Source organism: Sturnira hondurensis, unplaced genomic scaffold, assembly GCF_014824575.4.
Source record: "Sturnira hondurensis isolate 20B ecotype Veracruz unplaced genomic scaffold, ASM1482457v3 Scaffold0008196, whole genome shotgun sequence".
NCBI classification, from domain to species: Eukaryota; Metazoa; Chordata; class Mammalia; order Chiroptera; family Phyllostomidae; genus Sturnira; species Sturnira hondurensis.
The window spans coordinates 3,808,338-3,833,917 of record NW_028080827.1 but is presented as its reverse complement, the minus strand read 5'-3'; the positions used below and the strand labels follow the sequence as shown (position 1 = coordinate 3,833,917).

At 38.6% G+C, this 25,580-nt stretch overlaps 2 protein-coding genes across 7 annotated transcripts in view; one reads left to right on the top strand and one right to left on the bottom strand.

Annotated features, from left to right (window-relative positions):
- The window catches only part of MYEF2 (myelin expression factor 2), a 31,054-nt gene extending 26,668 nt beyond the window's left edge, over window positions 1-4,386 (top strand). For all 5 annotated transcript variants that reach the window (XM_037054569.1, XM_037054566.1, XM_037054568.1 and 2 more), the window contains one exon: window positions 4,150-4,386. In XM_037054569.1, coding sequence (XP_036910464.1) covers window positions 4,150-4,313 — 164 coding nt within the window. In that variant the 3' untranslated portion in view covers window positions 4,314-4,386. The remainder of the gene's footprint in view (window positions 1-4,149) is intronic.
- A 410-nt stretch (window positions 4,387-4,796) lies between these two features.
- On the bottom strand, window positions 4,797-24,740 carry SLC24A5 (solute carrier family 24 member 5). Of its 2 annotated transcripts, XM_037054570.1 has the most exons (9): window positions 24,539-24,738; window positions 23,641-23,820; window positions 12,802-12,885; window positions 12,609-12,712; window positions 12,180-12,280; window positions 10,250-10,530; window positions 7,661-7,867; window positions 5,689-5,790; window positions 4,797-5,216 (listed from the first exon to the last, which is right to left on the bottom strand). In XM_037054570.1, exons 1-9 carry the CDS (start codon window positions 24,657-24,659, stop codon window positions 4,894-4,896), a joined length of 1,503 nt encoding a protein of 500 aa, XP_036910465.1. In that variant the 5' UTR covers window positions 24,660-24,738; the 3' UTR covers window positions 4,797-4,893. The 2 variants fall into 2 exon arrangements, with proteins under 2 accessions (XP_036910465.1, XP_036910466.1); XM_037054571.1 differs by lacking the exon at window positions 12,802-12,885 and having other exon boundaries at window positions 24,539-24,740.
- Window positions 24,741-25,580: the final 840 nt, after the last annotated feature.

Genomic DNA, 25,580 nt, shown 5'->3' with positions numbered 1-25,580 from the left:
AGTTGCTTTTCCTTCCGCAAGGGCTTTTATCTGTCAGAAGGGCATTATGCTTGACCTCCAATTTACTTGGAGGTAAATGCTTGGCATTTACATGTCAAGCATGACATGCTTGACAACTTACTGATTAGATTCATAACCTTTGGGTTACTCTGGTATTTTGACATAGTTGCTGGGCTTTGAGCCACATCCTAGAAGGCCACCGTAACTTCTGGATCCTGCATGGCTGGTTGCAAGAACCTCTGGATCACTGAGAATTTCATTGAGGCTAGGCATTCCTCCAGGAAAATTACCAGGCATTCCCCCAGGAAAGCCACCTGGAAAAGAGCCACACTGAACTCACTGTCTTCTGGCTTCTTCCCTCCGGGCTCTCAGGTTCTTCCTGAGCCTTCTTAACCCTTTCTGTTCTTTCCTTGTCCTCTCACTCTTCATTTTTCTGCTCATACTTTCTTCGATGTTCTGCAGTTTTCTAGGCCCTTTGTTGAACTTCTTTCTGCATTGCATTAGCGTTTCATCATAATCCAATTTACATGCAAGGGCAAGATTATGGGCTGCTTCTTCCCAATGGCCCAGAAGTCTGTGTGCTTTTCCTCTCCATTTATAAGGCTGAGCTGAATCAGGGTTTGTTTCAGTAGTTCTGTCACAATCTTGGATGGCAGCATTTGGCTTCTGTGATTTGATGAAGACACTGGCTCTCTTGGCATACAGAATGGCCAAGCGAGAATTCAGCTTGATGGCATTTATGAACAAGTCAATGACTTTCTGTAGTTCACCATTATTTAGAGCATCAATGGCAGCCACCTGTAATCATTTGCCTGATCCATCATCTCCTCGGTTATCTCTACATTTTCATCTCCCATTTCCTAAGGGGCATCAGTGTCTGCTTCAGTCACACCCTCATTGACAATTTCTAGATTACTTTCCCCACTTGATAGTTCATCTTTCTCTAGCTTCTTACTTTGTTTTTCCTTATTTTCTTCTGATTTGGCTTTATGAGTAGCAGGTAATATTTTACCTCCATGTTCTCCACCCACTCCCTCAGGAAGCTCATTTCCTCCAGAATGCTTGGATCCTGCCTACTCATTTGCATGGAGGCCCCAAGCTCGCTCACTTTGCAGGGATCCATGCCTGGGAAGTGGCGGGAGGCAGCGGGCAGGGCTGAGATTGCTAATGGTGTGACCATGTGGAAGGGGCTGCTCTGTAGTGTCCACTTTTAATTATTACTGCTATAAACCATGTAAACAAATAAAGTTTTTTCCACGGGTTTCTATTATGTGGTTTTCTACATAAGTATGCTTGTTAATTGCATAGAAAATGGACACTTGCTAGATTTTATTTACTGAAAGTCACAGGCTTCTGCATGCATTCATAGTAGACTTTGTAGACAAACTTCACAGTAAAAATAGTGCAGTGACAGTAAAGTACTATGTGAAGAACATTTATTGATAGGTGCTTTTTTATTTGTAAAGAAACAAAAGCTTGTTTTTTGTCCCTTGTGTCATAATTACTTCTTGTAGAATATCTGATTTTGCTTCTTTTTTTCCTTTTGTGGTTATGTTACAGCTTTGCTTTGGAAGTAGGTTTCATTGAATTATTTATTTATTCATGCTTTAATTTGGTCTACTTCTGGATATGCGTTTCCCAAAATACATACCACAAGTTAATAGCCTCGTAGGCTAAGTAAAGTAGCAAGGTTTCTTTTACACCAGGATATCATTTTACCAGTAATAAATGTAACAGCAATATGTTTGATTATTCTGTGGTACCAATTTCTCATTGCATATTATTTTGTTCTATGCTTTTGGTAAAATAGCAGTCCTATTTTTGTTTTTTTTTAAATTTATACAACATATTTGTAGATATTTAAGTCGTTTAAGAAAGTCTTCAGAGAATGTACAAAGCAGAGAGGTCTGATTGTAATTAGTTGAAACTAAATCTTTTCTTCTCAGTTATTTAGCTTAAGAAAAGAAAATATCTCGTGATATTTTCATGGGATTAAGAAGGAACTTAGGAAACACACAACTCATTCTGGTTCTATGCCTATTGGGAATTTTGGGACAGTCTAACCATGAAACATGTGTCCATAGGCCACTTACTGTGCACCCTGAGTCTTCAGACTGTAAGAAGTTTCACATATCTTCGTTAAGAGACCCTGTCAGCTAGAAAAGCTTTGAGATCATTGTGAGCTCAGCAATTTGGTGTTTTAAGTGATGGTCCCTAAACCAAGAGACAAAATGTAAGAGAAAAACAAAATAGAAACCTGTCCTGAAAGATAGATTTTGCAAGAGATAATTATGTATTTTCCTTTGAAATTTTAAAAATTACTTGCTTGAGTAAACCTTACTATTGTCAATACACCTATGGTGGAACAGTTAATGTTAAGAAAAACCCTAAGTTTTTAGGTAAAATTAGAATAAGGATGAACTTTGAACCTTAAAAGCCCTTCAAAATTATTCACAGTTCCCTTTAAAAATCAATGTAGTGTTGCCATTTACCAAGGTATGTTTCTTTAATTTAACTTGCTTTTTTCAGATCCCAACATTCACGATAGGAAGAAGACTCTGGAAATTGCTCTGTGTCTAAGTTTTAAATTTTTCTAAAAATTTTCCAGTTACATTTTATGATGTATTAGGAAATGTGGTTCCTCTATGTGCCTCTCTGTGTATGTTTCTTAACCACTTGTAGGGTGAATATTGTTCGGGTCTATTTTAACCATTATAGTTTCTGTGGGAATTAGCTTGTTTTATAATTTTTAGAGAACAGTTAAAGATTTCCTGGTCTGGGTTATAAAATCATGGTTTTAGCCCAACATGACATTTATTAACTTGGACCATTTAATTGGTTTTGAGTGAGTGACAGACTTTCAGTTTTTAAAAATATATATACAGTTATTGGAGGGAGAATAGATGAAAAAACAGTAGAAAAATAGTCTAGGATGTTTTAGATAGGAAATCAATCCGATCAATATTTAAAAAGAAAGTCTTAACTCATGCATTGAGATTAGAAATTGTTCCTGTTGCCTGAAAAGAGCTTGTGGAATTTTTTGCTAAGCCCTTTGACTTTACCTCCCACCTTCCTTTTTCTGCCTTTAAAGAACGAAATGTGTGAACTAAGTATGTCTGGCACTCTGATTTTGTTGCCAGACTAAACTTAGCCCGTGGTGATATGGCAACTACAATATTTCAAGGGGAGGGAAATATTTTGGTAAGTAGTCACACACCTCCCACTTAAATCTTTGTGGATCAAGTGATCATACCTCCTGGTGTGCCTGGGAATAGTACCACTTTACGTATGTTACCTGTGTGTAATGATCAGTAACTCTGGTTTGGGTCATGGATTTTTAAGGCCCCTTTGTATTTTGACAAATGATCATCTATCTACTTCAAATATCAGTCTCTAGGGTCAGCAGTGATATTAATTATATATGGAGTAACTGCCTAGTTTTCTCCTCTTTCTGGAGACTCCTCTGAAGTTCTTCTTTGTGCTATTATGATAACTGCTTTTACCTTTATTGATTTACATCTGCACTGTGCCTTCTGTGCCTGTTTCCATAACACATTTGGTGCCGTTCTTAGGTTGGAGTTCAAATTGTGATACTGAATGAATGACTTCAGCCCTGTGGTTGCAAAGCAGAATTAGTCGGGCCCTTTGTGACGCGGCAAAAATTAAATTTCTGGGCAGTTGCTACTATTTTCAGGGATGAAGAATTAAAATGGAGGATAAAAGGGAAGGAAGAGAGGATTGGGCAGAAAGTAGTAATTTTCTGTAAAAATAACTTTGTTTTAATTTGTAGTGTGTCATCGGGCATGGTGACTTGGTAGCATTTTGTGCTAGCTTGCCTTCCTGCTATAAAATTTACTAAAGAAACTTAAGGGTTTAACATAAATAAAATTTTTGTTTTATTAAAATAGTAAATCCTAAGCAAATTTGAGTTCAGCTTTATATATTTGTACTATTTTATATTAATTACATTATATTTATAATATAAAATGATGTAAAAATGCTTATATATGTTGTTTTTCTATCATTGATGTTGATATTTTTAGTCAAGTCACTAATTGCTTCATTGGCAATGAGAAATTTCAAACCTGGGTAGTGAGACATGGAACCTGTTTAAACTGGCTAGTATAGTAATTCTGTAATTTTTTACAGGTCATGTAATGTTTGCAGAAATAAAAATGGAGAATGGAAAGTCAAAAGGCTGTGGAACGGTCAGATTTGACTCCCCAGAATCAGCTGAAAAAGCCTGCAGGACAATGAATGGCATAAAAATCAGTGGCAGAGAAATCGATGTTCGCTTGGATCGTAATGCATAATTTCAAACCACGGTCGGAACATTCCTGTATCTGTTTTGCTGAGTTCCTAGTAAAAGTCATTTTAAAAGTAACACTGTATGCTTAAAAAAGCTGTAAATAATGAACTTTTAAAACTTCCACCAGCTTTTAACAGTATAGTGTTAAATATACTGTGATTTTTGTTAATCTCAAGTTTGGGTTTTTAAAGACAGCAAGTTCTGGTCATTCAGTTTAAATGAATGGTTATACTGTTTTTTAATAAAATAAGCCATTTTCTTGTTATCTTCAGTACTACATAGTGGGATTTGTTTGTTCAGGTTTCTCTAGCTTTTATCAACTTATTTATTGTTAGGTAAAGCATAATTTTTAAAAAACTTCTGTTATCTCTGTGTAATTGTTCTTGATAAGAAAGGACTCAAGACAAATTAAGATGTGATTTTGGTTGATTTTTAAATTAGTTTTCTTTGGTGGTAAAGAATTACTCTGAGCAAGTTTTATAGTCTGAAGTTCAGGATGTTTTTATTTGGCTTATATGAAGAAATGGCGTACTCCTTCTCTGCCCCTTTCTGTCATCCACATTTCCCATCTATCACTATTAATATTAACCTCCACAGCCACTTATTTTATTATTTCCAACAATTCCAAGTTCATATAGAACTGATAATGTAGCAAGCCCCAAGTATAATACAAGGCAGGCTAGGCCCAACTTTTTGTCTAGTTTCCAGCCATTGAAGTGAACTGATAAAAGAAGAAAAATAATTGAAATGTTGAGAGAGATGGTTACGTAAATTAGTCCTCTGCTGTTCACTTCTACAGGAGCTGATGTATTTGTAAAGGCAGTTTTAATCAGCCATGGGACACCTAGGCACAGCATGTCAAACACATTCGACCCCACGATGTTAGACATAGCCATATCTCCTTTGCCTGTAAAAAAAAAAAGTGGTTAAAATGTGCTTACCAGTACTGTATTTTATTAATAAGCTTAAAAGAAAAGACACTGGATACTGTTTTTGTTTGTTGGGTTTAGAAGATTGTATTAGAGCAAAAGTCTTACTGAATTTGTATTTTGTAATTTTGTGAGTTTAGTATTTAAAGTATTAACATTTATTTATCTAATAGTTATCTCTATTAAACCATTTTTCAATAAGTTGTAGATCACTTCTTTTCATTCTAATTTAACATGTTTAATTACAATTTAATGCTCATTCCAGATGAATTTTATTTGGGGAATTAGATTTAATGAAATTAATCTGTTATTAAACAGTAAATCCTTCCTCTTGAGTTATTTTTTTGAAGTATGCTACTGAGGAAATAAATACTTTTAAAGGTAACTTTGCTTAGTGTTCAGCCAGGCTTGAAGAATGGGCACTGCAGCTTGAAGGACCTAATTCTTTACCTTTTCTTGCAACCAACACACTTGCGATCGTGTCTGGTATGCTCGTTCCTGCTGCTAGTAAAGTAAGGCCCATGATTGTATCTGGAATTTCCAGTGTTTCCCCTGTAAAAAACATAGATATTATGAGTTACAGGTCTCATAGATTCACTGACCATGCTCTGCAGATATTTCAGATCTTTTCTTCGTGAACAAAAAGAAAATAGATGCATTTAGATTTCAGAGCCAATCTGTATGTACTTGGATTTTAGCTAACAAATATTTGGAGAGGATTGGTAAATTAAGTAACATGGGTAGGGCAGATTTTTAATGATAGATATTTACTAGACAAAATGCTACCAAGGAGTAATTTTCTTCTCCAGTGTGTTTATAGAAGTTTTGATTGTCATCACTGTTTTACATCATTGAGGCTGTGCTTAATGTATGCTAATGAGATTGGTCATTTTTTTCTCTTTAAAAGCATTTTTCTTAATGTAGTCATTGTTAAGCAAATTATTTATAGCTATTTTAAAATTTTAAATGTGTGAACATGCTATAAATTTTTAAGTCCAACTTTAGTGATACACCTTACTTTCGTGTTTTCTTTGAGAAAGTACCATAAATCTGAGGAAAACAAAATAGGGTTCTTTTTGAGTCTTTTTAACATCATAGTCCCAATTTATTAAGCTTCTGTTAAATTTGATGTCAGTTCACCATTTTTCTTCTGAAAAATGTTCATTTTAGGAAACAGAACCATTGGGAAGTTTAAAAAAGTACATGTACCTGTTTTATTGTTATAATTGAAAACTTGCTTTAAAGACATTTTTCCTTTTAAAACTTTCTTTCAAGTAGCAATTAAAAAAACCTTTAGTCTATTTATTGCATGCTTACATATATTGATATTGGAATTGGAATTGATTGATAATTTTTGTTACTGATGGGCCAGAGGTCATATGTATATACATAACACTAATATTTATCACTTTGGGGGGGCTCTATGATCTGTTACATGACTTTGCTCTTTTCCTGTTTTCCTAATGTCAAATATGTTCTGGATGAGAAAGTGTGGAGAGATTTACTTTGCAAGATAATTGGACTTTTTCATCTTAATTAAAAAAAGAAAAAGAAATATTCTGCTTTTTGCTAGCATACTATTCTGAATCTCATATTAATTTGGAAAAAGTTAGAGATCAGCAAACTTTTTTTGTAGAGGGCCAGATAGTAATTACTTTAGGCTTTGCAGACTGTGGTCTCTGGCAGTTCTTCAGCTCTGCCAGTGTAGTACGAACATGTCCATAGGTTTGATGTAAGTAAATGGACCTCACTGAGCAGAAACAGGAGGCCCAGTGATTTGTGCACACAGGAGGTTGTTTGCTCACCTCTGATACTAGTTCATTCAGGTTAACCTCTGGGGAGAAATTTCTGAATCTTTTTGTTCTGTGTTTATATTCAGTTTTTCCTTCTGGACTAGGAGTACTATAGGACTAGAGCTGATTCCGGCCAAGCAGTAATAATTAAATCTCAATCATGAAGGTAGTAGAAACCTAAAACGAAACTTTATTTTACTCATTTCATAGTATGTTTGTATTGCCATAGTAATGAGCAAAATAAAATGTATTCCAGTTAAACAGTGAGCACTCAGAGTTTTCCCAAAACACTGGCATCTTGCTATTTCTTTTTATTTTGTAATTGAACTCAATATAAAGAGTGTGTTATGGACCCCCGTGCAGTGTGACTTAATTATTGGCCTAATAGAAAGCCATACTGTGAATTTGGTTTCATTTATAAGATGATCCCTTTTCTGGTATTCCTGGGCTGTGTAACTGTGAGACTATAGTTGATAAGTAATATGTAACTCACAAAACCTTATTATTCTTCACTCTTTGCTGAAAAACAGATTTTCTCCTTAGCTGGATTACCTTTAGAGAATATATGAAGTTCTTATATGAAACTGATTATTTTCTTTTACAACTGTGCTCTTGTACTTGTTACATACCGGTTATCGTGACCATCCAAACCAGGATATATGTAAATGCAGATATCCATAGTGCCGACATGAGAAAGGTTATCACAAAATAATTTTTCCAAAACTTTCTTCTACAATCTGGTGTGGTTAGAAAAAGTATTGTAATAATAGGAAGGGAGAGTACCCAAAAAACTCGTTTTAAATCTGCTTCGGGCATGTTGAAAATGCTTGGTGGATCTGTTGAGGAAAAATTAAATGGTTGTGAGTTTTCTCAAATGGCCAATTAAGTTAGAAATGTCCATTTAGAAAGCTATATTGAAATAAATTAGCTGTATCAGGTTTAAAAGGCTATTTAAAACATTTGAATACCTCATTACTGATACTGCTGGCAGAAAAGAAACTAATTGAGACTGTAGGGCAGACAGTGTAAAATGTGATACTCAGCATTTCTCTATTTGGGGCCTTAAACCCATAGTCCCCCAAATGTGCTAATGATAATGTTTAGGAAGTGTCAGTTGACATCTCTTGGTTTTCTACAATGTGGATGGTCTTTAGTAATTTTTTTTTCCTTAGGGGATTAATCTGGCTTCTACCTTAGCTATCTCGTTGCCTCCACTTCCCAAACTGATGATGCCACAGCCCTACCCTCTGTATCAGAGAGTGTGTACTTGGGGATTATAAAATAATTAGAGCATAATTTTGATTAAGTTGAATATTCCTACCTAATTCTCATTGTAAGTGATTTTTGAGGGGCTTATTTAATTTTTTTATTACTGACTTCAGAATTCACCACAGTTCGTAGAAAGAACCTTAAGAAAATAGGAACTAGTATTCAACATACAATGTCACTTATGAAACCTGAGTATGTTCCTTATTCAATTTTTTTATGAAGTCAGTGGAAGACAATGGTAATAAATTGGATGAGAATTTATCCAATGAGATAAATTGGATGAATTTATCCAATTTCATCCAATGAGAATTGGATGAAAATGAGAATTCACTTTAAAATTGTCTAAAATTTGTATGGCATTTACAAAATAATAAACCCATGTATTTGATCAAATCACATTACAACTAATGTTAGTAAAATAACTCATAAAAAATTTGCTAAGCCTCAGCCAACAGGCCATTAATATTAGTTATAATTTTAGTGTAGTAGTAATTATAAAATTTTTTAATCCTCACATGAGGACATTTTCATTTGCTTTTTTAGAGAGAGGAAGAGAGAGAAACATTGATGCAAGAGAAGCATTGAGTGCTTGCCTTTGTATGTAGGCACCTGGGATGGGGGATGGTACGTGTCAGGACTGGGGGTCGTATGTGCTGGTGATGAACCTGCAGCCTAGGCATGTGCCCTGACCAGGAATCCAACCCTCAACCCTTCCGTTACGGGATGATGCTCCAACCACTGAGCCAACCAGCCAGGGCTGTAGTAGTAATTTTGGACTGATTCTTTGGACTTGTTATAAAATTTAACGTAGAGATACATAACTCCTTTACCTGAAATACTAGAAACTAATTTTTGTAAAAGAGGAAAAGTCATGTTGTAATTTTTTTAGATAGTAAATTAGAATAAGTTCCCTTCCTAATGTACTAAATTAAATTTAGACTCTGTTTTATATGAACATTTTATAAAAAAGTAACCCATACTTTTATATTTCTGACCATAATCGAATTTGACTTCTAAACATTTGTACCTAAATGTTTTGCTACTGCTTCAAATGATATATTTAAAACTCCACTGTTTTCTTCCTTTTCTCAACAGCTGTTTCCCCTAAATTGCTAGTTTTTGTAAGCAGTGTTCCATTTTCTTAGTCAATTACAGTCAAAGCTTCAGAATTTCTCTGCTCCCCTGTCTGGCCCCCGATAGTCCTTTAATTGCCTGGCCCCTGTGATGCTTTTTCTGCATTGTCTCACGTCTGTTCTCTTTCATTCCCACTGCCTCTGTTCTGTCTGGTCATTTATTAAAACACATCAGCTGCTTTAGTAGCTCTAAAAGCTCTCTGTGTCTTTTAGCACATGTTGCAGTTCTAATGATTGACCCGCTCGCAAACTTGCACAGACGCTTAAACAAACACTTCGTCTCTTCCTATCCTATTCCTTTTATCCACCTTTCCTCTGCTTTCTTACTGTGCACGTTTTGCGCTCAGTTATGCTAGTACTTGAACAAGCTAATGTTATTTCCTTGGTGTCCATCCATGGAATCTACTTTATTCTTACTTCTGCATCCTGTACCTAATAAAGACTTCAGTAGAAGTTACTTACTGGTTTCAAATCAGGTCATCGGTTAAAATCTTCCCTGTGCTACAAGGCTGTTTAAATACTCCCATGTGTGGTAGTCCTTTCTATCTAACCGTCCTCATCAAATTTTTAATAGTCTATCCCATTTAGGAAACACAGTTACACTTTCTTTAAGTACTTAAACCTTCGTATTTTAGCTGTTTTGGTTTTTAGTTTTTCTTACAGTATTGGAAGCTTCTTAAGGATATGGCCTAACCTCTTCATCTCTGAAGTTCCAGTGTCTTTTACATAATAAGTGTGTAATACTCGCTGAAGTGAGATGAGGCTAAGTTTCATTAGTGAATAGTCTTTAATAGGGGGGCAAGATGTGGTTATTACCTTCAGAAACCTGATTAAGACCATGTAAACTCATAGAAAGCTGGGAGTAACCAGAATCTTCATGAAATATTCCACTATCATTTCTTGACTGCCGCCGGATGAATGGTTGACCCTCCTCTTCCCAGCTCATCAGTGGTTGTTCGCTTCTTTCCTCCATTGCTTTGGCAAGACGCGCACAGCAAGGACTGCATTTCTTTATAATGTAGTGGTTAATTTTAATATCAAAGCACAGCACCAAAACGTATAATCCGTATATCAAAAGTAGTAAAGTTCCCTCATACCTATAAATTAGAGAAATTTGTGTGTGTATGTTTTAATAAAAAGTGAAAGTTATTTGAGAGTTAATAGCTTTGGGCAGTATCTGCTTAAATTTTAATGCAATAGAACAAATATTTGTAGATATATTTTGGTTTTGTGGATGTGTTATATAGCATTAGAGAATGTTTTTTCTATATTTAAAAAAAGGATTGGAAAACTCACCTTCATTTATAGATTCCTTCAAGATAGTAGTCATAAAAATGCTTAGAAAATAATAACTACAGATTTTCAAAATTAAAGTGAAACTAATGGATAGTAATGGGCATTCTTTATCTCTCACTCAGTTCATTGGCAAAAACCATTTCCCCAAATACATAATAATTATAAAAGAATATAGGATGTGTTTGTTCATTTTACTGTGTTTAAATTTTTTAATGTAAAAGCTTTGTATAAAATATTTGGAATATGTTAGATTTTGGCTGGGGCTTTTCAGTTTCCTATACAAGGATTTAAAATATAATATTAATGTAACTGAATGAACAAGAAAACAAGGAGATAAGTCTCAAGAATAAAATTATACCTTATGTAGGGACACTCTATGTCCCTGCACTGTGGCTTCCTGCATAAAGAATACCATCACATTTGAACTGTGCATTTACCTTTTGTTTTATAGCTAGTGAATCTCTGCTACAGCCCAAAGCACACGGGTCTTGATTTCTCTCGTGGAGGGAGACTCCCATTCATTGTGCCCTTACAGACAGAGCCTGTGCCCCAGAAAGATCCCAACTGTAACCAGTAGTTTTCCTTTGGGAGACAGACTAGATTTCAGAATGATTTATTTAGAAATCTTGCTCCCTGCTAGATTTTGTGTTTCTTGATAGCACGCATTACACAGCACTGTTAAACTCCAGGGGGAAGCCATGAATATTGTATTTTTTTTTCTTTCTGGTGTCCTCTGGCCATGTGTAAGTCACAGCCTGCGTAGCTGTGGGCTTTATATTTGCTTTTCCCTTAACAACTCCTAGCATACTGATAAATACCTAATAGATACCTGGTGTGTATATGCTGAAGAAGTTATCTGTCCACTATGATATTCCCTTTTTTTTTATTGGAGTAGAAAAGTATGGGGAAACTATAAAGAAAACAAGCAATTTTTAACGTTGAAACCTAAATATTTTGGAGTGCTAGAGGAAGAAGGCTATCGTTCCTCTGCCAAAGTAACATCAGAGAGGAAGTCACAGGGGTTCCAAGGGACTTGTGCTTCCTCCATCATCCTCTCCAGTCTGGTGACCATGGCCCCTCACTCTTAACTGAGGGGAGGTGAATAACCCAGTAGATGAGAATGCCAACTGTTAGGACTTTAAGGGGCAACAAAGTTGGGAGACTGTGAACAGTCAAGTCAGTGGAGAAGGAAGGATGGTAACATCCACTGATTATTGAGACAGGAAAAGACTGATGAGAAGTTGCAAAGAAGGGAGAAAAATGTAACCAGCAATTGTGGTGAGGAGCTTTATTTAGCTGAGAGGCCCACTGGAAAATGGGGTGAAAGTGGCAGATAATTGAGAAGTGACCGAAGTAACATTTTTTGAAAGAAATGTTAGTAAACCATTAGAATGTCATAAAGTCTCTGTAATTGTGTTTTACATAAGAGCAACGATTCCGTCAAGCTTACCAGTGCACTTGGTTGTCAACTAGTGTGCCGAGAACAGCCGCCACACTAACCGCGTATGCCACACAGTCTCTGAGGAGGGGCCAGCACGACAGGGGTGACACCTGTAAAGTGGCAGGTTACCGTCTGTTACACTACAACTTCCTGTGCAAGCTTAATGTAAGAAAATTGTTTGTATGTTTGTAGCAAAAAAGTATCTTTTGCATATTGCTTAGAGAAAAAGGAACTTTTAAGGAAAATTGTTTCTAAAACTCTGATTTTCATACATTTGACCTATTTGTTGGTTAATTTAAAATTGAGTACTTGCTGTTTTTTCCACTGATTAATAAATTTGATTGAACACATTCCTAGTACCTTGTTTGTGCAAAACTATGAACAGTTCTTCAAGTTGTTGAGACAATACGTTTTGTTGAATAAAGTACTGGTACATACCACGTTAGATAGCAAGCCACAGGCGGCGCTGATTCCGAGGAGATTGTAAACTGCAGACCCAAGAATGGTGCTAGTGCCGATATCTCCCTTTGTGATGAACACGCCTGTGAGCAAGGTGGTAGGTGAGTTACAGTTGATTTGGAACAGGCGAAATCGTACAGGGTTAGCAAAAAACACAAGGTGCGATATTTACCTAGGAAAGCAGTAACTAATTCAGGAGCTGAACTACCGGCTGCCATGAAAGTCGCGCCTGCAACGTCCTGAGACAATCCAAGGGCTGAAGACAAACGAAATTTATGTTATGCCTGGGAAAGTGACAGGTGAAAGAGTGTGTCTTCGTAACTACAGCAGGCACTCAAAGCCGCAGCTTCAAAGCCACTAACACTGACGGCAACTGGAAAAGTAGAATGTGTAGGTTAAGAAATAGAGGAGTCCAGTGTCTTGTTTTCTCTATGACTTAAAGCTCCTGTAAGAATAGAGGTAAGTCTGGAAGTATATTGAAACTACGCTGCAACTCAGTGTTCTGAGTGCAGAGATGTTTTGGGATCCAGAAGAGGTTGCTTGCTTTTTGTAGGTGTGTAGCAACAGCATGACTTTTAAAAACTTTAATGCTCCCATTGGAGCTGAGAAAAATCAAGGGAATTCAGGAATCCTAACCCAACTTTGAAAGAAGAGGAAAAGTGAGTATTGGTAGTTTTTAAGATCTATAAATGAAATGTATTAAGTCACACACTCGCAAATTGGCAATTTGAACCTTTTCTAAATACAAATGAGACAAAATTAACTGTAAACAAGATTGACTATTGTGTAATAACAGTATTGATTTAAATCTTGGACCCATGAAAAAACTGCTTTAGAGTAGGAAGTTCAAGAAAATACCACTGTGCAAATTGTGTGTGTCCCCCACGTTTACAAGCATGCAAATCCATTATCATCAGTGACTGATGGGATGAGAATCTCAAAATGTTTTACCCTTAAATTTTAGAGCTAAGAGGCCTACTGTGGGAAGGAAAGGGAGCCATGTTGAAGAAACCACCTTGCTGTGGGAAGGCGGAGACGACATTGCATCGGAAACCCCCAGTGAGGCTTCACCCGTAGAACAAAAGCCCAACTGATAGAGGTAGCAGGGTGGGTGTTATTTACCCTAGGTCACAAAGTTAGGACTAAAATCCAGGTTTCCAAGGCTCTTGATAGCAATCCTTTGTTGATGTTTATTGTTTATTATACCTATTGATTCTTGACACTTCAGTCTTCTGGGCCCCTTAAATTCTGCTGTGCTTGGTTGAGTCTCTGTCACTTGTGGTCAATTTTTCCTCATTCTTGCCTGTGGGGACCATTATATGTTGCTCATTCTCAGGTCTTCTGCATGTTCTACTTCCCTGCTGGGACATCTGCCTTTGACTTTACTGATTGTTTTTCTTGGTGTGGCAGGTTGTATTTTACCAAAATGGCTACAGTATTTCTGCCCACATGATTTCCCAGAACCTTCTCATTCCCTATCAAGCAGTGGGGGAGGCAGTTTATGTCTCCTGGACCCAAGTGAACCTTGGTGACTAACACTTTGACTAACAGTATGGCAGTGCCATATATTTGTAAGGCTAGGACAAAAGGTGACCATCTTCCTTGTGTTTTCAAGAACATTTGCTTTAGAGCCATAAACCTCCCATAAAATGTCTGGCTCAAACCCCCACACTGGAGAGACCTCCTGAAGAACCCGTAAAGAAGTAGAGGTGCTTGCGGAGCACCTGCTGTTTTGAATCTCCCATCCCAGGCACATGCTGTGCTAGGGAGGGGATTCCAGATTATCCCACCCTCTCCTCTGACCTTGAGCAAGAACCACCTAGCTGAACCCAGTTGGGGTGTTCTGTTGAGCATCCATGGATAATAGGAACTCCTGGCTATTGTTCATGTGTTGCATTTCCTGACAACCTACTATGTCAGATGCCTTTTCATGTGCTGGGAATATGGCAGTCACATAACAGAATGTTTCTGTTCTTGTAGAGCAAGATAACACACCATTATGCTAGAAATAGCAAGGAAGAACTTCACAGAGGGGAATATGAAATTTCATGGTGGAAAGATTGTAATTTTAGACTGGGTTACCAGAAAGGACTTCACTAAGATATGGTGACTTAACAAAGACTTCAAAGGGAGGGAGCCAGCCATATGTATGCCTGTGGTGAGAGTATTCCAGGCAGAAGCAGTGGGTGCCAAGGTTCTGAGGTGGAAGCCGGCTGGTGTGTTCAAGAAACAGAAGGCCAGCTTGTCTGGAATGAAGTATGTGAGGGGAGAGCAGTAGAGGACAAGGTCAAAAGTAATAGGTGGCCAGATCATGTAAGGCCTTGTGGATCCTAGTAAGGGCGTAGGTTTTTACTGCTAAGCCTCATGGACAGTCCTCTGAGGATAGCTGGGATAATCTGATCCAGGCCCTTGTCCTGTTCCCCACTCTTTGGTCATATCAATGGGATAATCTGGGATAATCTGATCCAGGCCCTTGTCCTGTTCCCCACTCTTTGGTCATATCAATGGATGAACCTTTACCTGCAGTGGCAAGTGAATGGAAAGAAGTAATGATTTATGAAGGTTATATTTCATGGCCTTTCTTGTACTGGTTAGAGTGATGCATATCACTCCATGTAATATATGGCAATCATATAATTGGATGTATAATTTACACATATATGCAGACTCTTTATACTCATATATACATATATATATACAACTCTAAGATCAACTGGCCATAAAGCAAAATAGAACAAAATGAAGATTATTGCTCTGTGGTTAACTTTTTTTCATTTGAGGTGTGAAATACATAATAAATTACACTGATGGTATGTAATTCACTCTCACATAATTTATGAATTTCAGCCATCCTCAAATATGAGTGGTGGTACTTCCATTTTACAGATAAAGAAATAGGTTTGGGAGGTTCAGTAACTCGAAGTTCCATGGAGAGCAAGGACCTTAATGGGAGTCGTTACTACACAAACCCCAAGTATCGCATATTGGTTTTATATCAGTCCTAAGTCCAGTGCTATCCCCGTTTCATGACGGAAACCCGATATAGAATGGCAGTTAGGCTGGCCAGCTAGAACATGCCCAATGGCTGAGTCGTTACCTGCTCTGCCTCAGGGTGCTGGCATGCAAATGCCCCCAGTACATCCCTTGGGGGAACAGTAGTTCCTGGGAGTCAGGGATACTTCGGAAGCTTCCCAGCTTATTCCAGAGAACATATAAATTTCGTAATAATGGATATTTTCATGAATTCTCTGATCAAATCAGGGCTAGATAATACAGGGAGGAAATTGAGAAAGAACAAAATACTTTATCTTGAAGTTACTGTCCAAACTTGGCACAGCTGAAGAGTTAATGAAGCATCTTCATTTAGCTGAAGATGCCTCATTTGAGAAGTTCAGTCTCAAGTGCAACCCACTGGGTTGCTGCCAGGTAGGGAAGTGGGGGGCCTTTGGAACACTCTCAGGGTCAAAGGGCAGTAACAGGCAAGCCTGTTGCTATTCACCGGCTGTAACTGAGTTATGAAAGGAAAGAACCCGTATCAATGAATGTGTAAACCTTCCAAGATATTTTAACAAGTTATATCTTAAGGTTATAAGCATATTTCGTGAAAATGGTTTATACATCTGAACTTTAGAATAGACTGGTTTTGTCTTTGCTGACCTTTGGGTAGCATTTCTCTCTGCTATAGTTTATTATTAAATATAAGTCGAGTTTTTTATTTTCCCTAGAGCTATTACTTTCTTTCCTCTCTATTACTCTAAAGTAATAATCACATTTTCCATCAGAGTAGAGTAGAAATGTCTAAGGTGAGTTTGCTCTATAAGTTTAGGTATCATCACATTGTTTATGTAAAGTGCAACTTCATGATAATGAGTGGATTACTAAAACTCATCACCCTTTTTCTTAGGTGTGTTCTCTTCTAGGATGCTATGTTGGGGAGTTTATAACAGATTTTTTGAAAAATCCACTTCTGGAAGTATAGTAGGAGGGGGGTTAAACTGAAATGGAGACCTGGATGCTGGCCCTGCCGGTAAGGACCTTACTGAACACGAGGTTCTGGACGAGTCGTTCAGGCAGGGCCTGCACTTTGTCATCTGGAAAACTGGGGGCAGGGGTTGGCCCACACAATCTTTAAGGCGTCTTCTAATTCCTTTGTAAATTTGTACTCAAAATTTTGAGTGTAGATTCTATGCTCTAGACTCTGTACCAGTTTTCATGTTAAATAAATTCCTTTACTGTAATAAAAGAGAAGCCCTATATTTTTGAAAATTGAGGTGATGGAGGAAAATGGAGGGAGAGGAGTCACTTATACTCTTGCTGTTGTATTTAACTACAGCTATCATTTTAATGTATTTCCAGCTCTTTTCAGATTTTAGTGGAGTTACAACTATGGGCTGTATGCAGTTGGGTATCCTCTGGCACGATTTTTAAAAGCCCTCAACAATTGCAAATTTTCATGCTTTGTGAATGAATTCAAATTTTGGAAGCAATCAAAAGTCATTCGGACTCAACCCTAGTGACCGGGATGGGTGGTCATGCTGAGAAATTCTGTTTAGGGTACAGAATAGAGTGACAGCAAACCAAAGTTGTTTATGCTTTGCAAATCTTGATCTGACATTAATTTCAAATTATTTTAAGAAAATTTTGAGCAAATTTAACATCATTGGAATGAATGTCTGCCTCTTAGTGCACAACTGCATGTGTATGCTCTGTGAGCATATTTACTGTTGTTAACAATAAATAAAACAATTTTGAGAACTTTATAGTTACCACCTTATATTTTATGTGAGCTGTGATGAATAATTCTGAAACCCTGTACAATCGTTTAAAATGCCTGATTCCACTGAAAAAAGGACTCTCCTACCCCCCACCTAGTCGCTATAATTACAATGTAATTACATTACAATGAATGTCCACCTGCGCTAAGCCCATCACATGATGCCTGTGCAAAGCATCTCTCACAATTACCTGCGTTGAAGCTCCATAATTTGCCAAGGTCACATAGTAACTGTAGGACGGGATGGGCACCTAGATTTTTCTGCTTTAAGAAGCTGCTTTCTCAGTTGTCCATGTAGGTACAGGGAGGAGATTAATACAAAACTTCATCATCATCACCATCACCTGTGCCTGCCGGAGCGTCTATAATATCCAGATGACTCGATGCTTATTTGGATCCCTGCACCTGGGGTCGATTTAGATGCAATCCAAGGAGGCCACAATTTAAGCAGAAAGAAAGGACCAACAAAGAGCATGAAAACGCCCTTAAGGGGGGGAGGAGTGCCAGCGAGGCAGGGAGGAAGCACTGTTCCTCGATTCTTGGTTCTTTGGGAGGGCTCTGCCTCGGTAAATTTCATGAGGATTAAGAATCGAACAATCCCTGAAACTGTAGGCCAGCCTAATGCCATTCTCACAGAACGGAGTACTTGACTCCTTTTCAATTTTATCACTTTAGAACCAAATCTACCTGGAATTAAAACTTGCATTCCTTTCTTATTTTCTATTTCTGAAATATAAAGTAGAACATTGGCAAATGTTAGTTCAAAGCAGAGCAAATAAGCAAATTTTTTAATAAAGTAAATACTGAATTATGTTTCGCCATGTCTTATTAAGATCATTTTCACTTACGATGTGTTATTCCTCAAAGCATCAGTATGGCAGAGGGATTAGAATTTGTCATTGAGCGGTATGTCGGTGTAACATTTAAAATGAGCAGAAAGGAAAAAGGACTCACGGACATGGATGACAACAGTGTGGTCACTGCTGGGGGTGGGTGGGTATACGGGGACTAAATGGTAATAAAAAATTACAATAAAAAATGAAATAAAGTAAAAAATAAATACAATGAAAAGTTTCCTAGGAAATAGGTTTGAAAAAAGGCTGCTCTGAATAGTGTTCAAGTAATTCTAAGAGGTCCCCATTACCAATCAAAAATATGTAAAAAGGATTTTTTTGGCTTTATACTGAACTTTTGTGTTTCTAAAAATGAACTGAGAGATAATAGTTCTATTTGGGCTATAAGTTAATGTAGTTTATATTATATTTTTAGGTTGATTTATATTTAAATTAAATATACTATAAAATATTCTTTAAACAATAAAAGCTTACTAAAGATGGTATAAACTGGTATGGATTTTAATGTAAAAGAAACTCTAAGCAATATCCTAGAGATGTTTAAGGTATCATGAAAGTTGCCAAATGGGTTACTGGATCAAATAAAAGAATGGATTTCATAACCTTACTTCCTACCTTGTGAAACAGTAGTTGCTTTTATTTGCCTCAAATTTAGTTTCCAAGCTGTGGGAGAATTACCCTAGATTTGGTATATACCCCAAACATACTTTTATTGACTGTGATCATTCACCTTCTTCACATTCATCTTTCCTGGATAAAGGATTCTAGTCTTGGTAGTCGGTTCTTAGGTACCCACGAACATTTAGTGAATGTCTGCCATGCGCCCGGTCCTTGCGTGAGCAGTTGTATTACCTTGTGTACTTGACACAGCTCTGTGAACTCAGAGCTCTAGTTACCCTTCCTGCACAGCTGAGATAGCTCAGGCAGAGAGACATTTTGCACTTTGCCCAAAGTCAGATCTAGCAAATGGTGGGGCTGCCATTTGAGGCCAGGCTGTGTCAGGCTCCAGGGTGGACACTTTCAACCATCTCACTACAAGGCACTATAGCACAGGACAACATTCTCTCCTCCAGCAGCTCCAAAGACCCGTAGCACTGTCAGAGACCCTTTTGAAAGTATAGCATAGAGATAAGGAGCAAAGTGGGCAAAGCCCCAAGCAAACGAAACCAATTATGAGCACAAGGATTACCCTCACGAACTTCACAAACCCAGCATGGGGCTTCAGACAAAGTTTCGATAGGCTTACGTGAGTGACCAGAGACCACTGAGGCTCCGCTTTCTTCCTTGTTGTCATTTGGAATCCTCTCTGTTGATGACTCTTTGTCTGTCTCTGTCTCTCTCTTGCACACACACACATCACACACTCCAGAGAGCATCTGCCCAAGTACCGGCCGAGAGCAGCACAGCTGATGGGAATGAGGGTGCTCTCCTTACTTGTTTTCCTTACCCCGCTGCCCTCAGCTCTAACTTCTCTCAGGTAATATTTCCACTCGGGTGACGCCTTTTAACTAATTTTCCTGAGCTCCTGACCACCTTCCCACCACAGAAACCAGGTTTTATCTGCAAAGGTAAAATGCCCTGGACAGCTAGAATGTGACTTTTTAAATTTCCTCTAATTATGTGGATTAATTTCACTTCAGCCTTCTGTGCTCAAAAAATCATCATTAGCTTCTTTTTCTGTAGAACCTAAATAGACAAAAAAGCGATAGGACTAGAGGAAGGTGGCAGAGCAATAGCATTTTGTGAGGACGACAACGCAGTGCCTCCGGCTGTCTAACACAGGTACGTGCTTGCTTTTCCTGGGTCGAGTTGGGGAAGAGAGGCTGTGTGCCTTTTATGATTATCAGCAGAGCAAGAAGGGAAAGACCCTTGCTGGAGGCCTCAGGTCGTGGCAGCCCTGGGCAGAACTGCTATCCCAGCATACACAGCTACAGACAAAGGGCACTTGCTTGCCCGAGCTGGCGCCAGGCCAGGGTGTCAGCGAGAGGCTCTGCCCTCCACTTCCCCCGTCCCCTGCATAGAGATCCCACTCCTTAGCCTCTTCGACTCTTCATCCTGCTGATGCCCCTTCTGCTGGTGATTTGAAGAGGGGTAATGGGGTGATAGGGCCGGGGTGGGCCAGGAGCCTGCCAATTCTACCATCGTATTGTAGGTTGGGACACTTAACATGTACGGCAAAGAAAGCCATTGCGTCATACCTGATCATTTGATTCCACAATGCTATACTATGCTCTCATGTCCATCCTACTCACAAAGTGCAGACCTCGGAGTTTCATTCTGGTGGGCAAGTGTTTATTACATTAGTTTACAACCTCCAAAAGGTTGCTAAAAGACTAAGGTTACTTTTTAAGTGGATTATCTTCATTTTGTAGTATATTTCCTTTATCACAGTGGGTATTGGGTAGGGTTTTGGGAGGTCAGTGCACTTGGGAAGAAAACATCTTTTAAGATTGTTCATATAGAAAAGTTCTTCTGAAATAATCATGTTATAGCAACTAATCTCCAACAAGGATGTGTAAAGTTGTATCATAGCGATTGAGACCATTCTTGTATTTTGGCAGCAGAGACCAGGGCTTTGCTGTACACGGACAGGGAAGCCTTGAAGAATTATATACCTTCTCAGACTCAGTTTTCCCTTGAGGAAAACCATCTGATAGTCCCCACTTCATATTTTTTTGCAGACTAAATAAAACCATATATATGTAATTTAGAACCCTGCTTTGTCTTCTATAATTGTTTTTAGGATAACACACAAATGAATAAACAAGTAGCACTCCAGTACTCTGTTGAATGCTCCAGTGTTTTAAATTGATATTTATCAGTTGACAGGATGGGCGGAACTATCCTAACTCAGTGCTTGCCAGACAACCATGGAGAAATGTAAAGCATTTGCAGAATTTTCTGTGGATATAAATAAATTTCAGGAGATTGTTTTTTATTGCTTATGTTCTCATTTGGATGAGTCCATGGTAGACCTTCCTCGAAAAGAGGCATGACAGTATTAATTGACAGACATTTAGAAATGAATTGAGCTTGCACCATTTCTATCTCGCTTTGTTGCCAGTATTTTCAGTGCTCAAGACCAGGGTCAGTTCTCAGGGGCTGAGGAAGATTTGGCAGTGGCGTGACATCCATCAGTCACGCATCCATAACAGCTTCTGTGTTGCGTTTCAGAGCCAAGGACAGTGCACTCGAGAAGTGCGTGCTGTCGGTGGTGTTTCAGAGTAATTCCACGAGTGGCACAGTGGGAGCGATTGCTCCAGATGTGCTGTGAAGCCACTGAGTGAGGATTGCTTTCAAGTAGCAATCTAAACTTTAACATAGTCGTGTCTTTCTGCAGGGTTGGACCAGAGATTTATTTATTTACAACTCCAAAGGCAACTTTTTAATAAACATTTTTGATGGATTTATTTTTTCAGCCAAGTCATTGTTGGAAATGTGAAATTAAAAACATTTTTAAAAAGTGATTATTTTACTTTCCTGAAAGAGAAAGATTCTAGGTGGGATATCATATGCTGAATTTTAAGTTTTTTTGGATTTATATAATTAACATGGTCTATTTTAGGTTTTCTATTTAAAAGTATGGTTCTTCCCATAAGAATGAACAAATAAGATTACTACAAATAAGGATAAAAAAATAAGACTCCTACAATAGAGTTGAGAGTATAGAGACAGATACACACACACACACACACACACACACACACAAGAATTTAGTAGATTAAGATTGATCAAATTTTGAGAAAAAAACCATTGTATCCATAAGCAAAACTTATGCTTAGGGGAAGAAATAAATAAATGTAAAAAGTCTATAAGTAAATAAAATATGACAAATTTTCTGACCTAGGGGTAAAAAAGTCTAAGTATAAAATCAAAAGGAGAATCATAAACTATCTATAAATTTACTTAAAACATGTAAAATTTCAACATGATAAATACACAAAATACAAAAGAAAAAACATGTAAAATATATTATAAAAAGGGTTAATGTCCCTATACTTTAAAAAAACTCTTGGAGATCAATAAGAAAAATACAAATCGCACCCACCACCCCCATTAGAACATGGGCAATAAGACACAAAAGAAAAAAATCAAATTTCAATAAAGTTATATGAAGTTCAACTTTACAAATAAGGTAAAAGATAAATACAAATCTTATCAAATGAAGTTCCACTTCTAAAGCAATCAGCAAAGACATTTAGAAGACATTGTTCATGGTTTTCTGGAATGGAAGCTACCACGCATTCTGGAGGCTGAAGTTCACTCACCCTTTGTGAAATACTTTTGACAATGTGTACGATAAAGCTTAAAATATGCACAGCTCTACATCTTTATCAGGACATGATCAGAAAAGTGTGCAAAGACTTTATACTACTGGAGGCATAACATTATTTAAAACAAACACAATTAGAACACAAATAAAATGTCTCGTTAAATGAATAATTTAAAAAATTATAAACTTCTCTATGGGGCCTGCTGTGTATATATAAAATCGGATTTAGGTGCTCCAATCATTTACAGAATCCTAAACTGTCATGCTAACGTGAAAAACCATGTTTTTGAAGAGCATTTAATACTATGGGAAAACGTACACAATGTTAAATGACAAAAAAGAAAAACCTTAAACTCTACCAGCAGCAAGATCGAAAAGACTGAAAGCACATACACGAAAGGAGAGCTGGGGGCCTCTGGGTGGGGAAAATGTGGAACAGCGTCGGTGTAAAAATGTACGCATTTACATCTACTTCAGTTAAGTAAGAATTAAAATAGACTTACGCTGACTTAGTCTATGATTTTGCTGTTGTTCAATGTGTCCAGTGTCCCCACTACTGCCGGGCCATGTCTTAGGTCCTAAGGGTACTGCCCTACCATAGTGAACAGACGGGGGCGGGGCCCTGGGTGACGGGGAGTTCGTGCTCCTGCTCTTCCCGCAGCGGAGAGACATTGTGGGTGATGGTGCAGAGTAGTTGGGTGGGGTGGGGGGCGCTGTTTGTGTCCAACGGGCAGCCTAACCCTTAATCTTGACTGCCTCGGAGGTGAACCTGCTCAAATAATGAAACCGACCAAGTGGGAGAAGGACACTCCTACCTGGCATTTTTGATTATGTGGCATAAAACACCATTAATACCTTGATTTTAGGGACCAGGGCACTAGTGAAAGACCTGTTCTCAGAATTCTGGGTGGTGTCTGTGACTGAAGGGATGCAACCAATGGCCTTGAACCGGTTGATTGTATTTTCAGAAGCCAGTAACAGCTTAATTTCTAACAGTGAAATGCAACAACCGGTTGAAAGGTGGCCGTGCTGAGCTATTTCAAAGCTAGCCCTCTACATGAGTGGCATAGCTACTCTGGAAGGCCACAGCGGAGATCTCCAGTCACTTACATTCACTGATGATTTCCAAGGAGGGCAGGAAGTACTCATCACAGACGATAGACACGGCCATAAACATGTAAAGGATAATCAGGAAGTAGATTACGACGCCTCCATCTGCACGCTCCTGCTTTGTGAAGAACCCTTCTGGAAACTCGGATGATGGAGAAAGAACACACCGGGTGCTATTTCCTGGTAAAGGAAAAGGAGGGGAAAATGTGAAGGATGTTGGAGTCACACATTCCAAGCCCACACCAGGAAACTGCTTAAGAAAACTGTAAAGTGGGGGTTTCTGGGCGGCATTTTAAGAACCCTGGTGAAAATGTATAAAGCACTTTTGAATATTATGTCATTGTGGATCCTCAAAAAAAAAAAAAAGATTAGTCTTTTGGGGACCTGAAAGAGGTACTTTAATGAAGTAAGTTGATGATAGAAGAATTACAAAGAAAAAATCATGAAACCACTCTCCTGTCTGCTTAATTTCTAAAAGGAAATTCTGAACCCCACCCTTCCTTCTCCAGTGGAAACTGTATTCCCAATTATAAAGATTTCTGATATCTGCACAACTCCATTTTCCCTTTCAGAGCCCAAGTTGCTCACAGGCCAGCAAAGAATCATCTACCGTGGGTAGAGCGAATTTCTGGGGTGAAAGGATTTTTTTCATGAAGGCTCCAACAGTAAAAACTGGAGGATCTCCTGCTTCATGATATCTACGAATTACATTGGCGCTGTCTTTGAGAACTTATCTGAGGGATCAGAAGTGTTTCAAATCTTCCAAATGCTAAAAGTCAGAGCAAATACAGAGGGAAGCATAAGCAGAAGAGTCAGATGAGAACTTCCCTCTCTTTGTCCCTTCATCTGCATGTGGCAGCAGTAGCAGCAGGGGCAGCTGACCCCCGTGTCCACCTACCTGTGGCCCTTGGGGCACGCTGGGGCAGGGAAGCGCCTGGGGGAGGCAGGTGTGTCGTAGCCCAGAGGATGCCGAGGAGCAGGGCCCTCCTTGTCCACCGTGGACCCCCTTTTGTCTGCATTTCTGCTGCACTCTTAACTGTGGTGTGTAGCTTGAGGAAGAGAGGAAAGGAGGATTAAGCAGGATCATGTGAGGAGGCTCTTTCCTGCCCAATGCCCTGCCCAGGGCACATTTCAGCAAGGCCAGCACAGGAGGGAGGGTGATTAGAGCCAGCCAAGCTTCTCTGATCAGGAGGCCCAAGCCCCAGAGAGGCTGGAAGAGGCAGGAGGAAAGCAGACAGTCCTTGTCTACAGCTGCTCTGTGCCCCAGTCCCTGAAGGCACATCCGGAGGCGTGCACGTTATGGGGTCATTTTATCTAATATCTTCATACAGGTTCTGCCTTCCTTTTCCTCTAGATTTGTAAGGATCTGAGGTTTGCAACCACTTCCACTTCTCCCCAGCTCTTGCTTCTAGATACTGTTGGGGCTGGGTGGCACATTCTATATTCCTGGTTTTGCCATTCATCCTTATCTCCAATTAGGGCAGGAGGCAGGACGGTGACTTTGGTGGAGCGACTTTGGCTTGAACCCAAGCAGCAGTAATGGGGATGGAGAGGAATTGACAGCTTTAAGAGCTATTAAGGAGACAGAGTGGATGCTGTTTGATCATTGATTGGCTGTGTTCTCTGCCAGAATTGTTATCTAAAGTGCAAATTCAACAAGGCAAGGAGTGTTCAAATAGAGACCACTATCTTTTCTTCCCTATCATTTACTGGGTTTGCCAAGGCATTAAGAACTTGTGGTGCTGTTATAGTCTCTGCTGCCCAACCAGTTAGTTTGAGTCCCAGCATTGCTACTTACCAGCTATGTGACCTTGGTCGGGTTATTTAACCTCTGTGCTCCTCCCTTCTATTAGCTGTAGAGTGGGAATGTTACATTACTGCCTCTCTTTGAGTTGTGGTGGGGACTGCGTGAGTGAGTGTGTGAAATCTGCTCAGAACAG

What these genes read in the sequence shown, in the direction of transcription:
- SLC24A5 (XM_037054570.1), bottom strand. Translation starts at nt 24,659, where the DNA reads ATGCAGACAAAAGGGGGTCCACGGTGGACAAGGAGGGCCCTGCTCCTC. An exon ending in GCGTGCCCCAAGGGCCACAG is followed by an intron (nt 23,821 to 24,538) that starts GTAGGTGGACAC and finishes TTCCTTTACCAG; the next exon opens with GAAATAGCACCCGGTGTGTT. An exon ending in GTTGACAACCAAGTGCACTG is followed by an intron (nt 10,531 to 12,179) that starts GTAAGCTTGACG and finishes TCTAATTTATAG; the next exon opens with GTATGAGGGAACTTTACTAC.